The sequence below is a fragment of the Penicillium riverlandense genome, assembly GCF_028828495.1.
Source record: "Penicillium riverlandense strain IBT 135883 chromosome Unknown utg000002l_segment0_segment0, whole genome shotgun sequence".
NCBI lineage: Eukaryota > Fungi > Ascomycota > Eurotiomycetes > Eurotiales > Aspergillaceae > Penicillium > Penicillium riverlandense.
The window spans coordinates 505,750-528,463 of record NW_026643195.1 but is presented as its reverse complement, the minus strand read 5'-3'; the positions used below and the strand labels follow the sequence as shown (position 1 = coordinate 528,463).

The 22,714-nt window shown below is 48.0% G+C and overlaps 8 protein-coding genes across 8 annotated transcripts; 5 read left to right on the top strand and 3 right to left on the bottom strand.

Moving 5' to 3' along the window:
• Positions 1-14: 14 nt before the first annotated feature.
• Positions 15-2,566, bottom strand: N7474_002501 (Zn(II)2Cys6 transcription factor; the record flags this gene model as incomplete). The annotated part of the gene is made up of 5 exons (XM_057193916.1): positions 15-485; positions 541-1,768; positions 2,070-2,119; positions 2,178-2,379; positions 2,490-2,566. 5 exons carry the CDS (start codon positions 2,564-2,566, stop codon positions 15-17), a joined length of 2,028 nt encoding a protein of 675 aa, XP_057055271.1.
• A 2,695-nt stretch (positions 2,567-5,261) lies between these two features.
• Positions 5,262-6,706, top strand: N7474_002500 (aromatic ring-hydroxylating oxygenase subunit alpha; the record flags this gene model as incomplete). The annotated part of the gene is made up of 2 exons (XM_057193915.1): positions 5,262-6,166; positions 6,220-6,706. 2 exons carry the CDS (start codon positions 5,262-5,264, stop codon positions 6,704-6,706), a joined length of 1,392 nt encoding a protein of 463 aa, XP_057055270.1.
• A 1,009-nt stretch (positions 6,707-7,715) lies between these two features.
• Positions 7,716-10,039, top strand: N7474_002499 (fungal specific transcription factor domain-containing protein; the record flags this gene model as incomplete). Its single annotated transcript, XM_057193914.1, has 6 exons — positions 7,716-7,737; positions 7,797-7,897; positions 7,965-8,020; positions 8,075-8,502; positions 8,559-9,469; positions 9,521-10,039. The coding sequence occupies 6 exons, from the start codon at positions 7,716-7,718 to the stop codon at positions 10,037-10,039; spliced, it is 2,037 nt and encodes a 678-aa protein (XP_057055269.1).
• Positions 10,040-10,156: 117 nt separating this feature from the next.
• N7474_002498 (putative phenol monooxygenase) lies at positions 10,157-12,357 on the bottom strand (the record flags this gene model as incomplete). Its single annotated transcript, XM_057193913.1, has 5 exons — positions 10,157-10,542; positions 10,592-11,045; positions 11,098-11,120; positions 11,179-11,956; positions 12,025-12,357. The coding sequence occupies 5 exons, from the start codon at positions 12,355-12,357 to the stop codon at positions 10,157-10,159; spliced, it is 1,974 nt and encodes a 657-aa protein (XP_057055268.1).
• A 1,264-nt stretch (positions 12,358-13,621) lies between these two features.
• N7474_002497 (flavin-containing monooxygenase) lies at positions 13,622-15,656 on the top strand (the record flags this gene model as incomplete). The annotated part of the gene is made up of 6 exons (XM_057193912.1): positions 13,622-13,904; positions 13,959-14,152; positions 14,203-14,211; positions 14,421-14,586; positions 14,640-14,708; positions 14,758-15,656. The coding sequence occupies 6 exons, from the start codon at positions 13,622-13,624 to the stop codon at positions 15,654-15,656; spliced, it is 1,620 nt and encodes a 539-aa protein (XP_057055267.1).
• Positions 15,657-15,877: 221 nt separating this feature from the next.
• Positions 15,878-18,301, top strand: N7474_002496 (uncharacterized protein; the record flags this gene model as incomplete). The annotated part of the gene is made up of 8 exons (XM_057193911.1): positions 15,878-15,965; positions 16,019-16,073; positions 16,130-16,229; positions 16,294-16,411; positions 16,468-17,396; positions 17,450-17,541; positions 17,592-17,878; positions 17,931-18,301. 8 exons carry the CDS (start codon positions 15,878-15,880, stop codon positions 18,299-18,301), a joined length of 2,040 nt encoding a protein of 679 aa, XP_057055266.1.
• Positions 18,302-18,585: 284 nt separating this feature from the next.
• On the bottom strand, positions 18,586-19,594 carry N7474_002495 (putative short chain dehydrogenase/reductase; the record flags this gene model as incomplete). Its single annotated transcript, XM_057193910.1, has 4 exons — positions 18,586-18,806; positions 18,860-19,081; positions 19,144-19,503; positions 19,564-19,594. The coding sequence occupies 4 exons, from the start codon at positions 19,592-19,594 to the stop codon at positions 18,586-18,588; spliced, it is 834 nt and encodes a 277-aa protein (XP_057055265.1).
• A 1,065-nt stretch (positions 19,595-20,659) lies between these two features.
• Positions 20,660-22,585, top strand: N7474_002494 (cycloheximide resistance protein; the record flags this gene model as incomplete). Its single annotated transcript, XM_057193909.1, has 6 exons — positions 20,660-20,903; positions 20,963-21,275; positions 21,324-21,403; positions 21,458-21,606; positions 21,657-22,456; positions 22,522-22,585. The coding sequence occupies 6 exons, from the start codon at positions 20,660-20,662 to the stop codon at positions 22,583-22,585; spliced, it is 1,650 nt and encodes a 549-aa protein (XP_057055264.1).
• Positions 22,586-22,714: the final 129 nt, after the last annotated feature.

Below are 22,714 nucleotides of genomic sequence, written 5' to 3'. Positions count from 1 at the left end.
ACATTTCGACTTCACTATCTCTCTGCTAGATAACCATCCAGGAGCATCCAGTCAGGAATGCCAGGTATCCCCTCTCCAAGATTATCACAGTCGTTCCGACCAGCAAACGGCCAACCTCGCATGGAGTATTCGCGTTCACATTCAGGCATTTGCGTGTGGAGATGTTTTGCACTGGGAGAAAGAATCCTCGAGCCATGATCTAACACCTGGACGTCTGATATAGGTAGTTGGTCCACAGGATGTGAGTCTCCCATCCCGATATCCTGATCTAGCGAAGGGCTTAAAGACTGGTTTGCCATTCCAACAGGCCCAAAAGACGAACCGAGATCAAGAATCTCCCACAGCAGAGCTTCGTCCTCGTCGGACATTCTTGGTATATTCAATGTAGTGGGCATACTGGGATGAGCCCCGGAATATCGACCCTGATTGTAATATAGAGATCCATAATCCCGGTGCCGCACAGCTATTTCGTTCACACGATCAACCTAGATGAGAACTATTAGTAACTATTTATTTTTCCTGCCACGCTGGTTAACTCACCAAGACCTTCGTGCTCTCCCAATGTATGGATAAGTGAGTCATGAAATCAACCAAAACTCGAAACTCATTGTTTACCATCAGAGCAACCTTTGGCCTCTTGTTGACTGTGTGTTCTAGTTGAATGGTGGCGGCTATAGCTGCAAGATACCCAAGAAATGGGTCATGGACCTGGAAATCAACCTCGGACATTTCCTTGGCCAGTCGCGCAATCCATCGAGAATGAAGGAGGGAACTTTCGTACGACTTTTGCAAAAATGTCGCGGAGAGATTTCCTTTCATGTTGCGAAGTTTGGCCATCGTGAAAAACGGATGATGCAGAATGCACTGGATCGAATGCAGAAGGAATTGGCAGCATAACCATGTTGAAAGATACGCGCGAGACTGGGTATCGTCGCGAGCTCGTCGCTTAAAATCCACATTTATATAGCGGTACTTGTCTGGAAAATGCGTTTCAAAATCTAGCCACTCCGACTCTAGGACTGCAAGTGCAGACCCAGTTTGCCAGGGAGGCAACGCGTCTTCGCCGAATGGTTCAAAAACATACTCTGTGGCTTTGCCCCATAGAGAGTGCAGTCTGATAAGGCATGTCAAGATGCCCTGGTCTGCGTTTTCTCCCATCCTTCTTGGGATAAGTTGTAATCTTTCGTTTGTTGGTGAGCCTTGTCCATGATATGACTCTTCTGTATCTGTCCCCGGAAGCTGGAGAGTGAAGTGTTTGTCTGCAAGACATGGGGAATAATTCCTTGAGGCATTGTAACTGCGGTCCAGCATGAAGAATGCCCAAGTTATGCGCCTCGTTTCCTCTGCCTCGGAATGCTGCAGGGTCGACGCGTGCTGCTCCCTGTTCAGACCAGCAGACTGAATGGTTCGAATACCAAGAGCAACAGAAGCATACGCCCGTTGGGCCCGACCGTCAGCAAAGTCAACCTGAGCTAACAGGAAGTTTCCCTGTAGAAACGAAAGCCCCATTTTGGAATCTCTGTATTGCTTTGACAGGACATCCCATGCCTTTCCAGTAGAGTATTTTGTGACTGACATGTTGTTTATAACATCCAAACGTTGTGTGAGTCGGGACGTAAGGGCTACCAGTGGAAATGCAATCTCCGGAGGTAGCAAGAGTGCGTTTGCGATCAGCCAACTTTTGGAGAAGACACAGTATGGTTGATCATGGAAGAATCTGAGGTATGTCTCTACTTCTGATTTCATGAAGTCGTCGGAGAATACGGGCCTTGTTAAAAAATGTATCAGATTCTGTCAGACGTAACTTGAATTTGTTGACACTCACCCAGGTAAAATGCTTTTGCTCGAACTTGGAGAACCAAATATCGGTCCATAATTAGTAAAAGGCGCATCAGGAAAAATGGAATTATTATGCGTAGATGAAACATGGGATGATTGTGAATTCTGCACAGGTGCTCCATTGAATGGAGTAGCTCTCGACAAGTTTTGTCTAAAATGAGCAGATTTTATATGTTAGTACCAGTGTGGTGACAAAGGCCGAAACAAACGAATCATCTGATGAAACATACTGCAGGATATTGGTCAAGTCGTCTAGTCGTTTTTCAATCCGCTGAAATGCCTGCGATCCTTCTATATTTGTCTGGTTTGTCTAGCAATTGATTATCAGGTCCTCGAACAGATATGGGGGTTGGTTGGTGGGGGTGGTGTAACACTACTTCTTGCAATTCACTTGTATTTTGTTCCTGACCATCGTTGGAGGGGGCTCTAGTGTGCCTAGCCCTGTTTGGTGTCGACTGCGAACCATATGTACAACGCTGGCCTAATCTCTGGCACAGTGCGCATGTGGGCTTTTCTCCAGGACAACGCGCCTTCTTTCGACTATAACATACCGGTCAGGGCTACTGTTAAACTTTTGACAGTGGAGCTAGCGTGGCGAAGCATGCCGGAAAATGTATCATGCTCTTCGCATAATTGAATTTGGAACTTACCGACATGGACCACACGCCTGGCGAGTGCGTTTAAGAGAGACTTTGTGTATCGCGTAATTGTCATTCAAAGTGCTCATATCGACCGATTATAAACAGTAGTTTCCCTTCGGCGAACACATATGGATTTGCTATCGAAGACGCATTGGAATTCCGATGGGAAGTGACAGAGGCCGATTTTCGCTTGCATCTGGTTGGTGGAGACGCGCTGACCGCCCATAGAGGGGTTACGGAGCGGATCAACGAAGTACCGTATAGCATGTTCACGATCTATGCAAGTGTTTGATCAATTATGTGTGTTAAGGACTCTGTTGCGCAGAAGGTAAGGCACTGTTTTATTTTAAATCGATATTAAATATTAATGTAGAGCATAATAAGCGGTATAGTGGGCACTGCCTTAAGATTCGCTGAATGCGACGAAGGATATAATCGGCGGGGAAAGCTTCTATTAGTCTACAAGTTGTCAAGCCTCTCGCACCCAATAGCGCTGGGCCCTATGCATGCATTGCATTAAGCGGAATGTGAATGCTCGATACTATGCATGAGCATTTGCGTTAGTGCGCACGACATATGCATGGTCCACAAGGTATGGACCAAATAGAAGAAGTAAAATATTTTTATTCATTTAAATATGACCAGCGACTAGATTGGAACGTGATTCCTATTCAAGGCATACCTTCCTTTAACGTGGCTGTCTCCTTGTGACCTGTCGCCACCCAAGTTCCTTCGCCCTTCCGGCAATCGGTGCCTGCTCCGAGGTCTAGAATCCGGGAGCCATTGTCATGCTTCGTCTTACTCGGAGTCACCCTCAGCATGCCCGTCTCACATACCGATATAGGAACCTAATATCTTGCATTGAATTTTTTTTTTGTGCCGATCGATGTGACCTCACGCAATGTTAGCCAGAGTACCAAAAATATAATATTCTCACAGAGTTGGACACGACCCTCCTATCTTGGAAATTCATCGGTTAGCAAGGAAATGCAGACATTGGACCGGATTCCGTATACTAGTGGCAATTCTGGAACGAAGCCCTTTTGTATTGAGATCCATGAATCATGTTCTAACAATGAAGGGGATCCCGTGGAGCCGATAAGAAACCGCTCATGTGATCGGTTTCAAAGCGGAGCTGATGACATCTCGCTGCGGGGGCGCTAGCGGCTAGTATCATCAGATGGCGCGAGAGTCCTTGTCAACCTGATTCTTTCCTCTTGGAACAAGCTAATTTTGTCAAATATTCTGAACAGGACCGTTCTGACTTAATATTTCACCAATAATATGGGAACAACACAAGAAGTGATGGTCCAGCCAGAAGCCTACTACATCTCCAAAGGCGAATTCGTTCCAAACAACCGGCTTCCTGCTCTCGTGTACCGCAATGTACTTAATCGGCCCGTGACCCGCGAATCAGCCCAAGCTCTTTGCGAGGGAAATCACTGGGAAAAGCGGGTAAGTTAGGATAGGTTCGCTGTAATACCTGCTTGTTCTACCTACACGAATACATACTTTCACATTCATCGATCCCTTTTCTTCGGTACTCACCGCGTTCTGTAGGGTGAATGGGGAGCCATCTGGGAAGCACATTTCCATCCCAACAGCCATGAATGCTATGGTAACCTCCAAAATCTAATGGATGATGAAAATGTCCAGCGATGCTGACACCAGCTTTAGCCATTTTACAAGGTAGCTCGAGGTTAGTCTTGGGCCGTGAACGCCATAATACCTCTTCAGGAGGAGTTGAGATAGATGTCACTGCTGGTGATGTTGTTGTCGTTCCTGCAGGCGTATCCCATCGATCAATTACTGCGCAGGATGATTATCGCTATATTGGAGTATATCCAGAAGTACATCATCCTCCACGCTAACTATGACTTCTGCTAACCGAGCGGTAATCATCAGCAATGTCCCAAATGGCGTAACGACTTCTGCAAAGGCAAAGAAGATATGAAGAAATTGGAGGATGAGATAAGGGCAGTCGTAATGCCGGAATATGACCCTGTGTATGGGAAAGATGGTCCCTTAGTGACGCTTTGGAGAGAAGCGACAAGAGAAACTAAATTATAAATATTATGATACGATTCGTTTGGTCAAATAAATTCAAAATATATCTGTCTCTTATTACATTCTTCATATTTACTTCTAGGTGGATTTGTAGAACTTTGTTGAACAAGGAAAATGAGGGCTTCATGCCGAGATGACTTGTTGGATTGAGAAGTTCGGAAATGATCATATTACATAAATGATCCGTTTTCAGGCGGAACCAAGATAGGTACCCTACAAAACGATGAAGTACAATGATGTTTTGGGACGAAGGTTATAACTTGAAGCTAGTTGAATCAAGTGGCGTGATGCGATCCGAAACTCGAAAAGCTTTCCATTCCTTGACTTTGTTTCAGGGGCGCGCCTTCTAGCAGGAAATCCAGAACCGATTCGGTTAACTGCACCGAACCTTATTACGATAAGAAAACATCATTGGGTTCGACCCCAGTGGGGCAATTAAGGCGTAAGACGGTAGCAACACCGATCAAAACCGGGTGGCGTTCATTCGTCGGCGCATGAACACCGTATACCGGAGTCATCATCCCTGAAGAAATCGACCCTGAATATTTTTGTGTCTATTCTTGAAACTACCGCCGCTACCATATTCCGGTCCTGTGATCGGTATAGCCTTGATATGGAATATCCCACGGCAACACCAGTACCGGCTCTTATCGAAGTCAAAGGTGTTCTGGTAGCTTACTGCTATATAAACCGCTTGTCCTCACCACAAGATGAATGCCTGAGTTCAAGATTCTAAACTCTTCCAATATAAATCAGTCTCATCCTTCTCTACATACACTTGTCTTGCTTGACGTTATGGTTCCATCGATCTTGAAAAACTACTTGGGCCTTGAGAGCAGTCCGGCCCCTCTGCCCACTAAAGATACCAATACACCCGTGAGGGCTTTGCCATCCTCTTGGTACAGGTCTGAAGAGATTTATGAGCTTGAGAGGCGGGCGATCTTCTCCCGAAAATGGATGCTCACTACCCACAAATTGCGACTTCCCAACACGGGAGATTGGCTCCGCTATGATGTGGCTGGCTATCCCTTCATTCTTGTCCGCGACCGTGAAGGAAATATCAACGGATTCCACAATGTCTGCAGACACCGTGCGTTTCCAGTGGTGACCGAGGAGGGTGGTACATCCAGGATCTTTTCTTGCAAATATCACGGTTGGTCCTACGGGCTCAACGGTAAGCTGGCCAAAGCGCCTGGCTACCAAGAATTAGAGGGTTTCGACAAGAGCAAGAATGGTCTGCTGCCTGTTCATGTTCATATTGATTGCAATGGATTCATTTGGGTCAATTTGGATGGGGGAGAACAGCCCGAGATCTCGTGGGAGGACGACTTCAAGGGTATTGATCTTCAGCCCCGATTCCAGGACTTCAACTTCGATGACTACAAATTCGACCACACGTGGGAGATGACTGGGGAGTACAATTGGAAGATTCTTGCCGATAACTACAATGAATGTTACCACTGCGCGACGACACATCCCGATATATCTGCTGTGGCAGATCTCAATTCTTACGCTGTCGATACCAAGGATGGAGGCATCATTCATTTCGCACACGCCCGCTCAGACCAGATAAGGACTGCAAGCACCTATTACTTTCCTAACGCCTCAATGACAGTGACGTAAGTGCTCACTTCCACTGCTAAATATCCAGAGCCTCCACTGACTTATTTAGTTCAAATTTCTTTTTCATGCAGAGATGGGCGCCCACTTCTCAAAACCAGTGTGCGATGAAATACGAAGTGTACCGACATAAGAACGCTAGCGATGTTGACTTCGAATTGATTAGTGGGATGTACAAGCGAATCATGTCGGAAGACAAGGAGCTTTGCATTGCAACGCAGAAGAATCTGAACACTGGTGTGTTTGTCAATGGCGAATTACATCCCAGGCTGGAGAAAGGTCCACTTTACTTCCAGAAGACTGTCCGTGAGCTATTGCAAGAGCACCATAGAAGAGAAGAGGAAGCGCAGCAGCAGATCTGGCCAGCTCGACAAACCCTGCCAAGTGAAGCCTCGACTAGTCAGAACGATATGGACTTTTGTACAGACCTGACCACGAAAGGCCAGAGCGCTGACAGCTGTGCCACTGTCGCTCGTCAGTCTGATGGCTGCTGTGGAGGCATGGCTTGTGGAGCCAGTGGTGCAGCCCTTGTTCAGTGATTTGTGTCCTCCAACTCGGTAATAATTTCAAGACTGCAATGACATTTTATATTTAATCCTTCATAATGATCGAAATCCAAAAACACGCTGGGCAGCATAGCGGATAGTTATTTTCCACTCGTTTTGCGCACACCTCCTGAAACAAAGTTCCACTACCGAGTTTTCTGCAACGCGAAACCCTGCTACAATCACCTGGTCCCTGATTAGACCGCTCTATGACCCTTGAAAAGAAAAAAAGGTTATAGCCCCATGTTGGCAGACTATTCAAACTGACGCCTCATCTGAGATCCTATACAATGATTTGGGGACCCACAGAGCGAAATACCTGCTTGCATGTTCAGAATCAAATACAAAGCCAATGCCTTTGAGCGATACTTAGCATCAACCAGTTCTAGAATATTATATGTTAGGTATCAAGCGGGTAGGGCAGAAAAAGAATCACGCATCAAACCGTCCCCACATGGAATTTTTAACCTCTTTTAGTGAAAGTCGAAGTTTGCTCCACCATAACGGCATCGTTCCACACTTGAACCATCAGCACGGACCGTGGCAACGGACCGCCTGATAGACTAGAATCAAGGGATTAGTAACGTGTTCTTTGTTGTTTTGACCAGGCGAGGGTCGACACCCTGCTCGGTCGGTAAACTAGCCTTTTGCGGTCCAGACTTGGATCGGGGCGATTACTGTATCTTCCCCCCTCCTCCCTCCCTCATGTCACCCTCTCCACCATAATTACTGAACACCCTCCATGGTGGAGCGACAAGCTTTCAGTCGTTCCTTGTTTTCGTTGACACCCTACATGCTTGAGCTATAATCACCATGGCTTCTCTTGACTATGACTTACTAAAAGTCCAAGTGTCTTTGAGGTGATTGCAACCGCTGGCAAACTCACTCCGTCGGCCTCAACAGGCACCCCACATCTGGTGGGAATTTCACGGCTTCCCTGTGTACGAGCTGCTGAGAAACCATACCATGCCGCGAGAAAGTACTCGTGGTAGGCTTCGCTCGCATGAGGCTTGTCTTAACTGCCGGTTAGTTACCTTTCTTCCGCCCTTGTTTCAGGGGGGCGGGCTAATCTCCTATTATCTAGGCGAAAGAAAACCCGTTGTCCTGCAGAAAAACCGGCATGTTCAAGTTGTGTACGCCTCAATCAGTCTTGTTATTATACGGCTACCGTCAGAGCAGGGCGAGGTGGCCAATCTGTATACATCACCCCGTATCTCTATCCTTGATACCTGAGTATTGACAACCTCGACAGGAAGATAGACTTGCATCCTTGGAAGAGAAAGTAAATGCCATCCTCAATGGTTCTAGGTACTGATTATCCCATCAATCCGATTCTTCGAGGTTCAACTGACAGGTCTTTAGATCAAACCGCGGTGAACATGCGCACGAGGATGTCTCGGAATCGTCATACTCAGCAAATACCCACCCCTCATGCAGTGATCCCGGTTACACTCTTAATGGCTTGCTCTCCCTCGGATTCGGTCTCGATAACTCAAGTCCGCAGCCACCCCCTACGTCTATTGGCAGAGGATTGGATCTCTACTTTGAATATTGCCACAGACAGCCCATTTGGTGCTTTGACCGTGAAGATGTGGAGGATCCGAACTATCTCCCTGAAGAGCTTGCTTGTAGCATTTTGGCACTCACTTCCCGCTTCTCGCGGGATCGTGACCGACTACAACACTATGGTGATAGTGCGAGAAGTCTGATCATGCTGCGTGTTGCAAATGGGACGGTGGAACTTGGAACGATTGAGAGCCTCTGTCTGCTCTCCTACTCTTCATTTGTTGGTAAGTACAACCGGTCTTGATGTACAAAAACCCATCGAATATTGACAATTGTGTAGATGGCAACATGCAGCTGGGTAGATTTTACCTTGGTCTTGCTTTTCAGCTCTGTCGGTCCGCTTTGCTTGATTTTGAATCAGCTTATACAGCCGAAGATCCCATGCCGGAGCGGAAGAAAAGGCTCTTCTGGAGCCTTCAATCACTGGAGCAAACATATGGTCAGCAGAACGGATTTCTCAGTGTTCCAACCGAGATCCTACGGCCAGTCTATGTTTCAACGTGTAGTGATGGACTGCTTAAGGAACCCGGCCCAAAGCATCCGCCCTTTCCCAATGATGAAATCGGGTGCTCAACATCCAGCGACATCGGAATCTGGAATTTGGCAGCTCACATCAACTGGGTTTGGAGTCGCGTACGAGCATACGTTGCCGACTGTGCTCAGAATCGACTCAAGGAACCTTGGCGACACGATTCCATGTACTCCATGGTACTATCCGACTTGACGGAAATTGAGAATAAGCTTTCGCTATGTCATCGATACGAGTCTGTCAAATTTTATGAGCGCGAAGCAGACGAACTCGAAATTATGAGGGATTACTGGGGGCCTTGGCTCAAGCTACAGTTTACCTACCATTCGATCCTCACTGTATTGAACCATCCATTTCTTTACATCGTCGCGTCGCAGCATAACCCCAATCTCGCCATCCCCAATGCGTTTTGGAGACGATCTTCGGAACAGGTACTGTTGCACGCTACCTGGATTGTTCGAATGATCGACATGGTTTCAGACAAGAACTTCCGACTGATTGACCCGTTCTTTGGACATGCGGCCGCAATTGCAGCGACAGTGCATCTGTATTATTGCTGTGCTGCGGATCCAAGATTAAAACATAAGTCGAAAGCGGACTTTACAAAATGTCGGAGATTTTTGAAAAGCTTTGTCTCTTTTTCTCCGGCATGTGGAGCCTTGGTATGTTTTGAAATTCCTTAACATGCAGCAAATGTGAGCTGACCTGATTAGGACCGTTCCCTCGACAAAATGACGCGCATCGCCTCTGGCTCGGACAATCTTGAATTTGACTGGGCGCCTGCCAAAATACATCTGAGTATACCTTTGATGTGGGACGTTCTTGAAGTAAATCCTGCGCCGGAGTCTCAAGAAATGCCCACCAGTAGTCTACTACATCCTTCCCTTACACCGACAGCTTCTCGGAAGGATCTAGAGGAGAGCTCTACTTCCACCCTTGAAATAATTGTTGCAATGTCACCGGAAGTGACAGTCAACACTGCTGATGGCGGCCAGACTGTGCATGTACCGCCACGCATGCCCAACGTGTCTTCCACGCCTGTTTCTCCAAGTGGTATGGGGCTTCGAGATGTATTGGTCGCACCCGCCGACAGCCTTATGTCGAATACCCCTTGGTTATGGACCGATCCTGCTCAGTTTGATGACCTGGAAAGCCTGGAATATCAAGACTCGGAATCTACTGTTCCCAACCTTGAAGGATTTTCCACGTGGTGGGATTATGGAAATCTCTAGATGATGAATTTGCAAGCTTTTTTTGTTCTGGTGCTTGGACGGTAATCCTCATTTCATGGTGCTATTTGGTTGAAAGTCTATGTGCATGCTCTGAAAGATATATCGAATATAATCTCCTTAGATCGTCCGAATACAGTTTTCCAGGAAGGTTGCAACTCGTCCCACATCAGCCAATTCAGCAACTACTCCAACATATCCATCAGGCCGAATGACTGCCAAGGCCCCTTTCTCCGTGTTCACGCCATAGATTTTATAAACATCGTCCATCTCGTAACCGTTGTAAAAATTCATTTCAGAGCGCAACTTCAGCTCTGATGGGACGTCGTTCCACATGAAGTCTTTTGGTAAACGGGGGTGAATGGCCACCTGCTCAACCAACGATTGCGGAAAGCGACCGATCAACTGTGATAGCTGTTTCAATGTCTGCGCAGAGATACCCTGGGGGTTGAGCAGGTCAGAAGACGCGAGGCAAAGAATGCGGAAACGGCCGGTAGAAGGAAAGTCTAGACCGGAGATTAGCCTTGCATTGGTAAGAGAACCTGTATAACTCACCATCCTGAAGATCGCGTCGGTAGCCGTCCGCATGTCGAATGACGCGCACGTTGAGCAGTCTCCGTCCTGGTCGCAGAACACCAGACAGATAATCGGTGCCATGGATCGGATTGTTATTCTCTTTCAGCCCGCGGTTCACAGTCATATTTTCCGGGTACTCAATGCCACAGCCGCTCGTAAATCCATTGCCTCTGCTGAATACCTTGAGAAATTCTTCATGGGTTAGACCACCAGCACCGTCTTCGGGGGCACCAATTTTGCCCGAGAACATGGATGAAAATGCACGGTCGAACTCAATCAGCTCTTGAGCTATGGTGTGTCTTTCAATGTGATATGTGTCGAGAATGTCATCAGGTTGCCCTTCACTATGCGGTGTCAGACCATTGATGGCATAGATCAGTTTCCAAGCCAGATTGTAAGAGTCCATCATAGAAACGTTCATCCCTTGACCTGCCTAGACACACAGTTAGCGATTACCGGGCCTGTTGGCAGTACTCTTCATATACCTTGGGACTATGGGTATGGCAAGCTGTGGAGAGGTGCTTTGTCAGTATGCATTTGTTCGAATTTCACAATGGGCAACATACCGTCGCCGGCAATGAAAACTCGGTTAATCCCAGCCGAATCCTTCACCGAGAAATTATTCGTTACTCGTTGGCCAATCTGATAAGCTGCCCACCAATCCACCGCACCATCCTTCTTGGGGCGGATGTAGTATGGTTTGAATGCAGCGGCAGCATTTTCAAAGATGGTCTTCTCAGTGACTTGGCCACGACGAGCCCTTGCATCTGACACACGTGCCGCTCCCGTGCCATCGATGGGCTGTTGGTCACTGTCTGGCTTGACATCTCCGGGAACTTGAACGTAAAGCCGCGTGAGATATTCCCCGGTAGCAATACGTTCACGAGGGATGATCATCACAGAGCCGGAAGGCGAGTGAATGGCGCATCGGCGACGGATATCGGGAAAGTCTGTGTCAACAACCAAGTCGACAACACCCCAAATATGGTCACTCGATTCTCCCTCTAAGTTCAGTCCCATGCATCGACGAACAACTGAGTGAGCACCGTCGGCACCCACCAAGTACTTCGAGCGAACGGTACGCTTTTGTCCATTTGTTTCAATTTCAGCCACCACTGGGAATTCGGCGTCACCGGCCTCATCAATCTTGACGTCAAGGAGGTGCGCATTCCGCTGAACGCCGCGTTTTGAGTAGCGCAAAAGATCTGTTTCCAGGATTCGCTCGATTCGCCCTTGGTGGATGGTGACTTCGTGCGGGTAGCGGGCCGGAACAGCAACATCAGGCACAATTGAAGTGCGTTCAATAATTTTGTCCTTGTCATCCGAAGGGTTCCAGAATGCGACCTATACGATAGATCAGCGGTTAACGGTTGTTGAATATGCGAAACCCAGAAATCAAGGCAGAACAGTACCTGCCACATTTGACAGCCTTCACAGAGAATCTCATCTGCTAGACCCAAAGACTTCAGTGTCTCCAGGGTGCGAGGCTGCAGACCATCGGCCTGTCCCGATTTCAGTGTCGTCGGCTTCGCGTCGACGCATAACAACGAATCGTCATCTAGGCCATATCGTGCCAAAAGAAGCTCTAGCATCAGACCAGCCGGACCAGCGCCTACAATTACAACCTCGAATTTTTCTTCATTGCCCGCGGCAATTCGCGGCGTCAAACGCGGTAGCGGAGGCGCGAATGAGGGGAGTACGCGCAGTTCTCGGGACGCAGCCGAGTACTCGGTGAACACAGGCATGGCTGATGGCGCACAGGCGACCGAAATATAATAGATCTCGAAAGAGCTATCGGGGGTGGGCAGTTGTAATAGCTATGTTAGTTGTCCCTTTTGGCGGGGTGCGCTTGAATTCCGGCGTAAATGGGCCCCGAATGGGCCGTGGTGGGGCTGCGGATTGGTGAGATTTGGGTAATCAACAGTCATGCAAATTTAATTAAGAACCACCTACATGACAAAATCATTGATCAGCTTCGAGTTTATGCTTATTACATATAAAAATTCTACTGACTCCGAGAAACTGCTCTCATTGCTGCAAAGGGTTTTGCGAGTGCGGATTCGCAGCTCCAGTTAACATTCCACTTTCCCTCGAGCCTCCCTACTGAATATATACATTATCTACGCTAACTGAATCAGCACATACCGATTTGCTATATGTAATCTGGACTAAAATTGCCGAAGTCTCCCACTCTCGTACGCATGTATATAGACCTGACGCGTTAATATATTCTATCCAGTTGAGGGATAGTGAAACCACCCACATTGTAGATAATCAGTACAGTGACACGTTTACACAACTACCAAATCTTCACAAGCCCAGTAAGGCATTTGCAATTCAACCAATGGCTAAAAACCAAGCGATTACTTACCCAGGTTTATAACCCAGCACTTACTTTTGAACATGAGATACCTCGAAGCTGCCTTTCAACGGCCAGCCAGGGACAAGATAAGGGCACAATTGGAGATACATAGCCCTGATCTTCATGGCCTTGTCATGGATAAGCTAGATCGACTAGACAGTAGCGAGGCATTCTGCCCCTGCACTACTGCGTCAGAAAGACCCGTAGTGCCAAGATGTGGCGGGTCTGCTTTTTTCCAGGTGCGGCTATTTGCCGGGGGTTTTCCGGACCCACCACCCCTCATACCTCTAGTTCCGCGACGACCTCGGTCATTCCGCTGTCCCGTAAGCATCACCCGATATCCCGGGGAAGGCGGCTATGTATTGAGGGGTATTTCCGGCCCATGAGGAAGTTAGACGTATTCATTACTTGGGAGGACGGGGTTCAGCTTTTCTCGTTGGTCCAACGATCGTAGATGTGGATTAGCAACCCCAGCTTTACGCAAATAGGAGAAATTAGGAGAAATTAGTCCAATGATATATAATAGGCGCGAAGGAACACAGGAAATACCCTCTTAAATAATAATATCCGACCGATGCCCCTCACTATCACTCGAAACTCTAGAGGATTTCGTTTGCTTCAACCCATATCCTGGCGGATATTTGAAAATGACTCCAGCCGTTACAAAACGCACTTCTCGTACCTTCAATGGCGAACCCACGCCGGTCGCTGAGAAGGCAGACAATCTCGACAATAGGTGGATCGTGAAGGAGCGATCGATCGACGAAAGCCGCCCACTTAGGGTAGTTATCATCGGTGCAGGTATCTCGGGAATCATGGCGTGTATTCGCTTTGTGCAGAGAATTCCTAATCTGGAACTGTGCATTTATGACAAGAATGCGGATGTTGGAGGCACTTGGTTTGAGAACCGCTATCCAGGCTGCGCTTGTGGTATGATTTATTTCCTGCGTGGTTCGTGGTTTGAAGCGTTCTGACATTATACAGATATCCCGGCCCATACTTACCAGGCTACCTTTGAGCCAAACAAAGAATGGTCACAGTTTTATGCGAGCGCACCCGAAATCCACAGGTACTGGAAACGCGTTGCCCTAAAGTACGGGTGCTTGAAGTATATGAAGCTTAAGCAGAAGGTTTCCGAGGCGATCTGGGATGATGGGCTGTCCAAATGGTGCTTGAAGGTGAGCACCGCCTTCCAACCAAAATGCAACTATTTGCTAACAAGCTATAGGTTCAAGATGTAGATAGTGGGACGATCAATTCGGACAAATGTGACATTTTGATTCAGGCAACCGGGGCGCTGAACGATTGGAAGTGGCCGCAGATACCCGGTCTTCACGATTTTAAGGGCAAGCTCATGCACAGCGCCACCTGGGACGAAAGCTACGATTACAAGGCATGTTTAGCCAATGATGCAAGCGCACTCAGCACAAATTGACAATTGAACAGGGCCAGCGCGTTGCTGTTATCGGCAACGGGTCGAGTGGAATTCAGATCGTGCCTGCAGTGTTGCCCGACGTGACGCATATCGACCATTATGTTCGCAGTCGGACATGGATTTCGCCATCCTTTGCGCGAGACCAAATCGATCGGCGTGGCAAGAAACTAGATAATAGTGAGGGATCGTCAATAATCTACAAGATGGATATTCTAACCTGATTTTGATAGTTTCATTTACTCCCGAGGAGCTCGAGAGCTTCAAGAAAGACCATCAAGTGTACCAGAAATTCCGTAAAGGTACGGTATTTACTTCTTACGCCCAAGCATTACGTCTGACGATAAGCAGAGGTCGAGTTGCAACTACAGTCAATCCACGGAGCCACCTTGACAGGCTCCGAAATGCAGGTCGAAGGGCAACAGGTATTCGCTGAGAATATGAAGGCACGCTTGGCCAACAAACCAGAGCTCTTTGACGAGCTTCTCCCTTCGTTCCCGCCTGCTTGTCGTCGTCTGACCCCCGGGCCGGGGTATCTGGAGGCATTGACTGATCCCAAGGTGGATTTGATCAAATCAGAGATTGTCAAGGTTGACGAGACGGGCATCGTCACAGCCGACGGACAACACCGACCTGTTGATATGCTCGTCTGCGCCACTGGGTTTGACACATCATCAACGCCTCGATTTCCTATTATCGGATCTGGAGGAGTGTCACTGGCGGAGAAGTGGAAGGACACCCCAGAGAACTACTTGTCTGTGACAACTGACGGGTTCCCCAATTTCTTCATCTGTCTTGGACCTAACTCCGGTCTGGGCGAAGGCAACCTCCTCCTTCTTATTGAAAAGTCAATTGACTACTTCACGGAATGCATGCAAAAAATGCAGCGCGACAACATCCGCTCGATGACCGTGCGCCGCGACGCTGTTAGGCGGTTCACCAAGTATTGTGACCAGTATTTCTCCCTCACGGTGTTCAGCAGCAAGTGCCGCAGCTGGTACAAAGGCGGCACCGAGGAGGGACGAATCGTTGCACTTTGGCCGGGTTCCTCGTTGCATGCTATGAAGGCATTTGCCAATCCGCGCTGGGAAGACTTTGAGTATGAGTATGTCGACGACAACCCTACAGGCTGGCTGGGCGATGGGTGGACGGAGAACGAGAAGTACAACCGCATCAACGTGGACTACCTGGACGACGATCAAATCGACTTCCCCCGCCGGCGTCGGACTTTACACTCCCTGTCTAGATAGACATGATAAACTCATTCATTTTTGTTATAATAAGATTGTTGGTGATATCATCGATTCGGAATACACTACCGTACCGTATTACACTACTCGGTTGGTGGCGGGTAGTCGTCAAACTGTGAAATACGCATACCGAGCACTTTTTCCCTCCCTCCCCGGTCTTCTTCCGCTTCTTCACTTATCGCTTCCCCGGATCGCATGCTCCCCGATGGGCGCGCCAGAACATGAAGCCCGCCGAGAAGCACTTTCGTTGTACTGTTTGCCAACGAGGATTCACGCGCATCGACCACCTCAAACGACACCATCTGCGCCGTCAGTGCCCCGCCTTGTTCTCCTGGTCGCTGCTAAAGCTAACCCCGGTCCAGACTCGGGCCAGAAGCCCTACTCGTGTGTCTTCTGCAATGAAGCCTTTGCGCGCTGGTAAGTGGTCCAGTAACCTGGACTGTCCTCGTTTCTAATAACATCCTTGCCTATAGCGATAATCTCCGCGACCACTACACCGATTGCGCCAAGCGCGGAGATCGGAAGATTCCCGAAACGGGCCAAAGGGGTAGACGGCGTCATGCGTGCCAATCGGTGAGCTTCTTCTTATAGACACAAGACAAAAAAAAAGGATACTAACTATATGTGTTCGCTAAAGTGTATGTCTATGAAACTACGTTGCGACGGCCAGAGCCCTTGCGGATCGTGTCAAAAGAGAAACCTCGAGTGCAACAACGAGCAGCCGGAGCCGTCGAAACAGCCAGAGCTGGACTATAGTATGGAGCTGGTTATGATGTTGGCTTCGGTGGATGCCGTACTGACCTTCATCTAGGCGAACCCTCCGTGAAATCCGAGTTACCGGGACAGCCATCAGACCGTGGATCGATTAAATTCCTACTCAATGCCGGCTACGACAGTTTCACCGAAGGCTTCCGACTGCCCCCTCGGAGTGACCGGCCACGGGGTGCATTATTCGACAGCAACCAAAATGAATTAGAGGAGAGTGAGAACAGCATGTTCCCGTATAACATGGAGAGCGGCCGATCAGACTATACCCCAGCTATGCTGGATTCGGACCCTACGACACTTCATTTCTACCAGGATACATTTCTGGACTTTTTCAATGGGCCCTTTGGAGATGCTCATAAAATGCAAGGAGACCCGTATTCCGGAGTGGTCTACCAGGCTATGGGACAAGATCCTAGCCTGGCACTATCCGCAGAAAATGCCATGTTCGAGCCGGAACGACCCTTTGCAACGGCGCTTATCCAGTCGATACTAGCACGAGCATGGACGCTCCCGCTGGATACCAAAGCCCAAGAAGAAATTTCCACAAGCCTCAACTTCTTGCTCACCACTGCTCGCATTCGGAAATTCGTGGCACTGTATTTTAAATACTGGCATCCGAGTTGCAAGATGATACATGGTCCATCATTTGACCCGGAGACGGCCACCTTGCCACTGCTGGCTTCGGTCGTTTTTATGGGAGCCATGTACGCTACCGACCAGAGAGAGGCCTATGTTGCCAAAAGGGTGCTGGACTTTGCAGAACTCTTTATTTTCTCCTGTGATGTTTACTCTTCGGAAAACGACATTGTAACTGTTTTCGCTGGCAACCGATGTTTCGAAAATGAGTCGCACGACTGGGTCAAGTTCCAGAATTTCCAAGCTGGATTTCTTATTACCATAGTCCAGTACTGGGCGGGCAGTAAGGTTTCCCGCAGTCGGGCGATGGAGAACCGGTTCAGTGAAGTTGTTAAGGTGTGTCTTTTGCATTCTCTGGGTATGCTATCAATTAACACATTCGGTGTCAGGTTACTCGGCGTCTACAGCTTTTGCAGTGTCGCCATACTCCCCGCGATCGAGTCTTGGAAAGCCTGTGGATCCAGACAGAGTGTCGCATTCGGTATGTATAGGTAGCAACATTGAAGGCAGTTCCAAGCTAACCGCCTCCAGCTGTATCAATATTGTGATTTCACTGGATTGCGCCTTCTTCTTCTACCAGAATTATCCCTGTCGCTTCACTCATACGGAGATGGAATGCGACCTACCATGTTACGACTCGCTATTTCGTTCTGAACACCCATTCAGAGAGCCTAATTTCCGGTATACACGCGACCTTACAATTTCTGAGGCTTTTCAAAACCTGTTTGAAGACGAAACCCGACGCGACTCTCCACCACATTCACCTGGAATCAGCCGGATGGACCTCACTGTGCTGGACATGTGGTTCTTGATTCACAGTATGTGCTAATCCTCCAAATTTATATTTATAACCACTAACCACCGGTATAGTTCTATACGCATTCATCAATACCCACATGACCTTGTTAGGGCCACGTATTCGTCGCCGCAAACCCGAACAAAATGGAAAATATGGAGCCTTGGGTACAAATCAGATCAGCTCCATACCAGACGATTCGGTCCTCAAAGCCATTCGGACAGCATTATCCCAGTGGCACAATCACTGGGAGGCATTACGCAACCAACTCTCAGGCGAAGAATGGGCTTCAATGGGGTTCTATAAGAATGGATACAATTTCTGGCTTGTTTCACAGCTGCTGATCACCAAGAAAGATGCAGTTGATGTGGTCATGAACATGGAGGTCAATTGTGAAGATAAACTGCAGAAGTTGAAGGTGCTACTGCGCGATGAGAAGGAATAGAAGGCTCCTTGTTACACCATGAACGGAATGGTTGTGTCAAGATATATACTGGCGTTGAATTTGTATTAATGGGAAGCCTCGGCTGGCTTGGTTTGGTGTTTATCTTTCATGGTTTATATCCCTGGGTGGGCTCTTGTTATTTGGCTATTGATGTTACTCGAACATAGATGAACATATCACACTGCTAGGTACAGCAGCTTACTCAACGTTCACCTGCTCTTGACACACGAACATTCTTAAGACCCAGTACATGTCAGACCAGACACTATCTTGGACTATTGTCCCTATGCATACCCCAAGTTCCAAAACGTCTCAATATTCTTCCCCGTATCCTCATCTACATATGGCGGAGGATCCGCGAGTGTGACATGTTCACCATGCAACTCTGCAACTTTGCCCGTCAGAGAGGGATCTTCTATGAATCGAGCCACAGCCTTCTGCGCAGTCGACATTGGCGTGAGAACCATGGACTTGAACAGCTCTGCACTAGGTGCAATATTCGTTTCTATTTGAACGTTAATTGACGATCTCTATGAGCCCAGGGTTCTCTTCACGTACCAATAACAGCAGGTGCTAATGCATTAATCCGAATCTGCTCGATTTCCAACGAGCGAGCCAGGGACCGTACGAGACCTATGACCCCGTGCTTGGTGGCGGCGTACATCGGTGCAATCGCGAAGGGATATAGACCCGCATTAGAGGCGGTGCAAACAATGAGTCCTTTAGAATTGCCCTCCGATGCGGTGTTTTTAGAAATATAGTGAATGCCAAGTTGGACGGCTACCCAATATCAATGGATCAGTGTTAGATGATCCATATTACGCCGAGGGCGATACACTCACAGTAGATAAGTCCTACCAGGTTAACATTCAACGTCGCCAGATTTGGCTTGACGGGTCCTTTCCTCGCACCATCCGGGTTCTTTGATGGTAACAGACTGCCCTTCTCTGTTATTCCGGCATTCGCGAAGACAATGTCGATCCGGCCTTGCTGAGCATGTATCTTCTCGAATGCGGCAGCTTGGCTGTCCCAGGAAGAGACATCGCATTCCTCAAATGTAATACTAGCGGATGGGAATTTCACGTGCAGGTCTTTCAGCGTCTGGGAACCTGTCGTTGGATTGATGTCGAGGATGGTGATGTGCGTGTTGGGTTCTTCGATGAGGTGTCGGGTGATGCCCAGCCCAATGCCAGATGCCCCCCCTAGATGTGGGTTAATTCTGAATATTATTTGAAAGTAATATGTAGCTGTTCGCTTCTTACCAGTGACGATGATACTTCTCGCAGGCGTCATACTGTTTATCTTGAAGTGGTGATGGATGGACTAGAACAAAAGTTTAGTCCGAGGCAGTTTCTTTCCGTTTCACGGAAATAAATTATCCTAGTAAGCGCCACAAAGCCTATATGTCGTATCTGTAATATCCGGTATGTATGGACTCTCCACCTCGTTCGCTTCCCCACATTGTTGTTTCGTGGAGCTGGGGGATTTCCGGTTTCTGCGGAGTGGTGGATCCATAGATGCCAATACTATTACCCCATAACATTTCCACTACGTGACTTTTACCAAGAGAACTAAAGCCACATTCTAGTTTGTTCGGTTTACTATTTTATTTTAACTTTACGCTGTCTCGGCCGGGTCTTGTCGGCATATTTACTGAACAACGACACTTACTCTTCGCCCCCGCATGGTCAAGCCGACGTGCGGAATTAGCAAGGTTTATCCTTGTCTCCTGATCTACAAGGCGGAAATAAGTCCCTTACATGACTTCATCAGATAGCATGGCTCGGCTTTTCTCTCCAATCTACTTGCCGAGGTACGCCATCTGATCTTCAGTGTCAAGGATGCTCGGCCTGTTTTCTCCCCGTGGAGCTTGTTACCCTAGTCAACGATAATAATCTCAGTATTTTAAGCATTTCCCCTCTTGCTCCTTTGTTATGCAGTATCGGCATCAATCCGAGAGTATGTATCCTTCATAGAAATAAGACCCCACATGGGCCATTCTTAGTACTGTAGTATACCACACCGACAAATCTTTACCCTAAGAGGAACTGATAGACCTACCCCATGTTCTGTTAACGAATCCCAACCCCGGATAATTCCCCAAGCGTGCAAAACAGAGCTTAACAGAGGAGACCGCCTTCAACCGTGCCTTAAAGACGCAGGAGGCCCTCGATCCGCCAAGTTAAACCCTCTCACGCTATCCCTCTTGTTCGGGGTGCTCCTGCCAGACTTTGTACTACAGGAAACAATCTAGCCAGATTGCGCCCAAGGATTAGAATGTGATACCTAGTTTTTCTCCATCTTTCCTCTATATTTTTGAACATCTTTTCATAACCCATCGCAAATACAACCATCGAAATGCCACTTGGAATCCTAGACGATACCAAGCTGGAGCACGTCCCAGGCACGGCCCCGTTAAACCATCTTCAAGACACCAACACCTACTCAGGAGTTGACCCTAGTCTCCTCAAACATGACCCAACCGGAAATTTTGTACTTGTTCCCCAGCCATCTGACTCGCCGAACGATCCATACAATTGGCCGCGAAGAAAGAAGGAGTTGTTTACCGTAACCTTTGGCTGGGGATGCGGATGTGTTGGAGGTAAGAAATATTTCCATGCGCATTATTCTGTGAATCTAAAACTAGGTGGTTCTTGCTAGCTGTCGGTCCACTTCTCGGAGGAGCGTTTGTTCCACTAGCTAAAGAATTCAACGTGTCACTAAGCACATTCGTCTCTGGGGTTCAAGGTGGGACAATTGCTGCGATTGCTGTTGGCAGTCTGATATTCAATTCGCTGGCTGTGAAATATGGCAAACGCCCCATCTACTTGTCCACCACGGTGGGGCTCATGGTTTCGTGTTTCTGGGCAGCAGCAGCAAAAAGCTTTCCGTCTCTTGTTGCAGCGAGGGTGCTTTGTGGCTTATGCATGGCACCGTTCGAAGCGTTGGTTCCGGCTTCGATTGCAGACATATGGTCAGTATAGCGAGCTTTCTTTTCTTCTATAGCTGACATGTCGTCTAGGTTTGTTCATGAAAGAGGATTTCGCACCGCGGTGTTTAACTTGGGGGTCTTGGGAGGGATCAACCTTGCAGTTCCAATTGGTGAGTCGGGGAAAATTACAATTAGAAGGGACACTGACTCTGATTCACTACTAGCTGCGGCAATCATTCAATACGGATCTTACCACATTGCAATGTACGCGATGGGCGGTGCATTTGCGCTGGCACTTATCATGATTTTCTTCTGGATGCCCGAGTCGGCCTATGCTAGGGAGGCATTAAACATTGACACGGGTAACGAGAAGGTTGGTAGAGACAGCAATGGCTCTGATATACTTCAACTGACAATGACTAGGTTGTTGTGGAAGACACGGCAAAATTACATCCCGAGCACCTACAAACCACTGGAGAACAGCCAAGCTCATGGACCAAGGAGCTTCTTCCGTATAGTGGCTACGTCAACACAGTCTCATTTTGGAATACCCTTATTCGGCCATTCTATCTACTTGCCTCGCCCAATGTGCTCTGGGCAGTTTTGCTCTTCACAACCTGTATTTCATGGCTGGTGGGAATCTCTCTCACCCTATCTCAGATTTTCTCTGCGCCGCCCTACAGTTTCTCAGTGGGCGCTGTCGGAGCGACGAACCTCTCGTCCTTCGTAGCATCTGTCCTTGGCACTATGGTTGCTGGTCCTCTAATTGACGGGCTAGTAAAACAGATGTCCAAAATGAACGGTGGCATATTCGGTACGGTATCCCTCTCTTGGTCCCAAAAATCTCCTTTCCTCATCATCTTCACAGAACCTGAATTCCGCCTCCCCATTATGATCACCTATCTCCTCTTCACAGCAACTGGATTCTTTGCATGGGGACAGTCAGCCTATGTACAGGAGCCGTGGCCCATACCAGTGATTGTCTGTCTGGGGTTGATCAATTTTGGTGTTCAGCTGGGCACCACCGGCGTCGTCACGTACATTGTGGACTGTCATCGCGAGAAAGCAGGCGAGGCCTTTGCGACAATGAACTTCATCAAGAATCTTTTTGCGTTTGGGTTATCGTTTTATATCAACGACTGGATTGCGAACCAAGGGGTTCGAGATTGTTTCTTTACTATCGGGGGTATCACGATGGCTGTCACTCTTCTGACAATACCTATGTGAGTATTCGCCACGCCCAGAAATAGAACCAGAATGCTAACTGGTGCTCTTTTGTATTATCCAGGTATATCTTCGGCAAACGAGCTCGAAGCTGGGTTCAGCGCCATGGAATTGCGGATCGACTGTAGCTCATGGCAGGCAGTATACTTATAAGGAATATGGTATGGGACAAGGAATATTTAGCGGAGAATTCATGTTTTTTCATTATTGACAAGAAAATCAAGAACACGTGCACTTGATATTGTAGGCCAATGCTA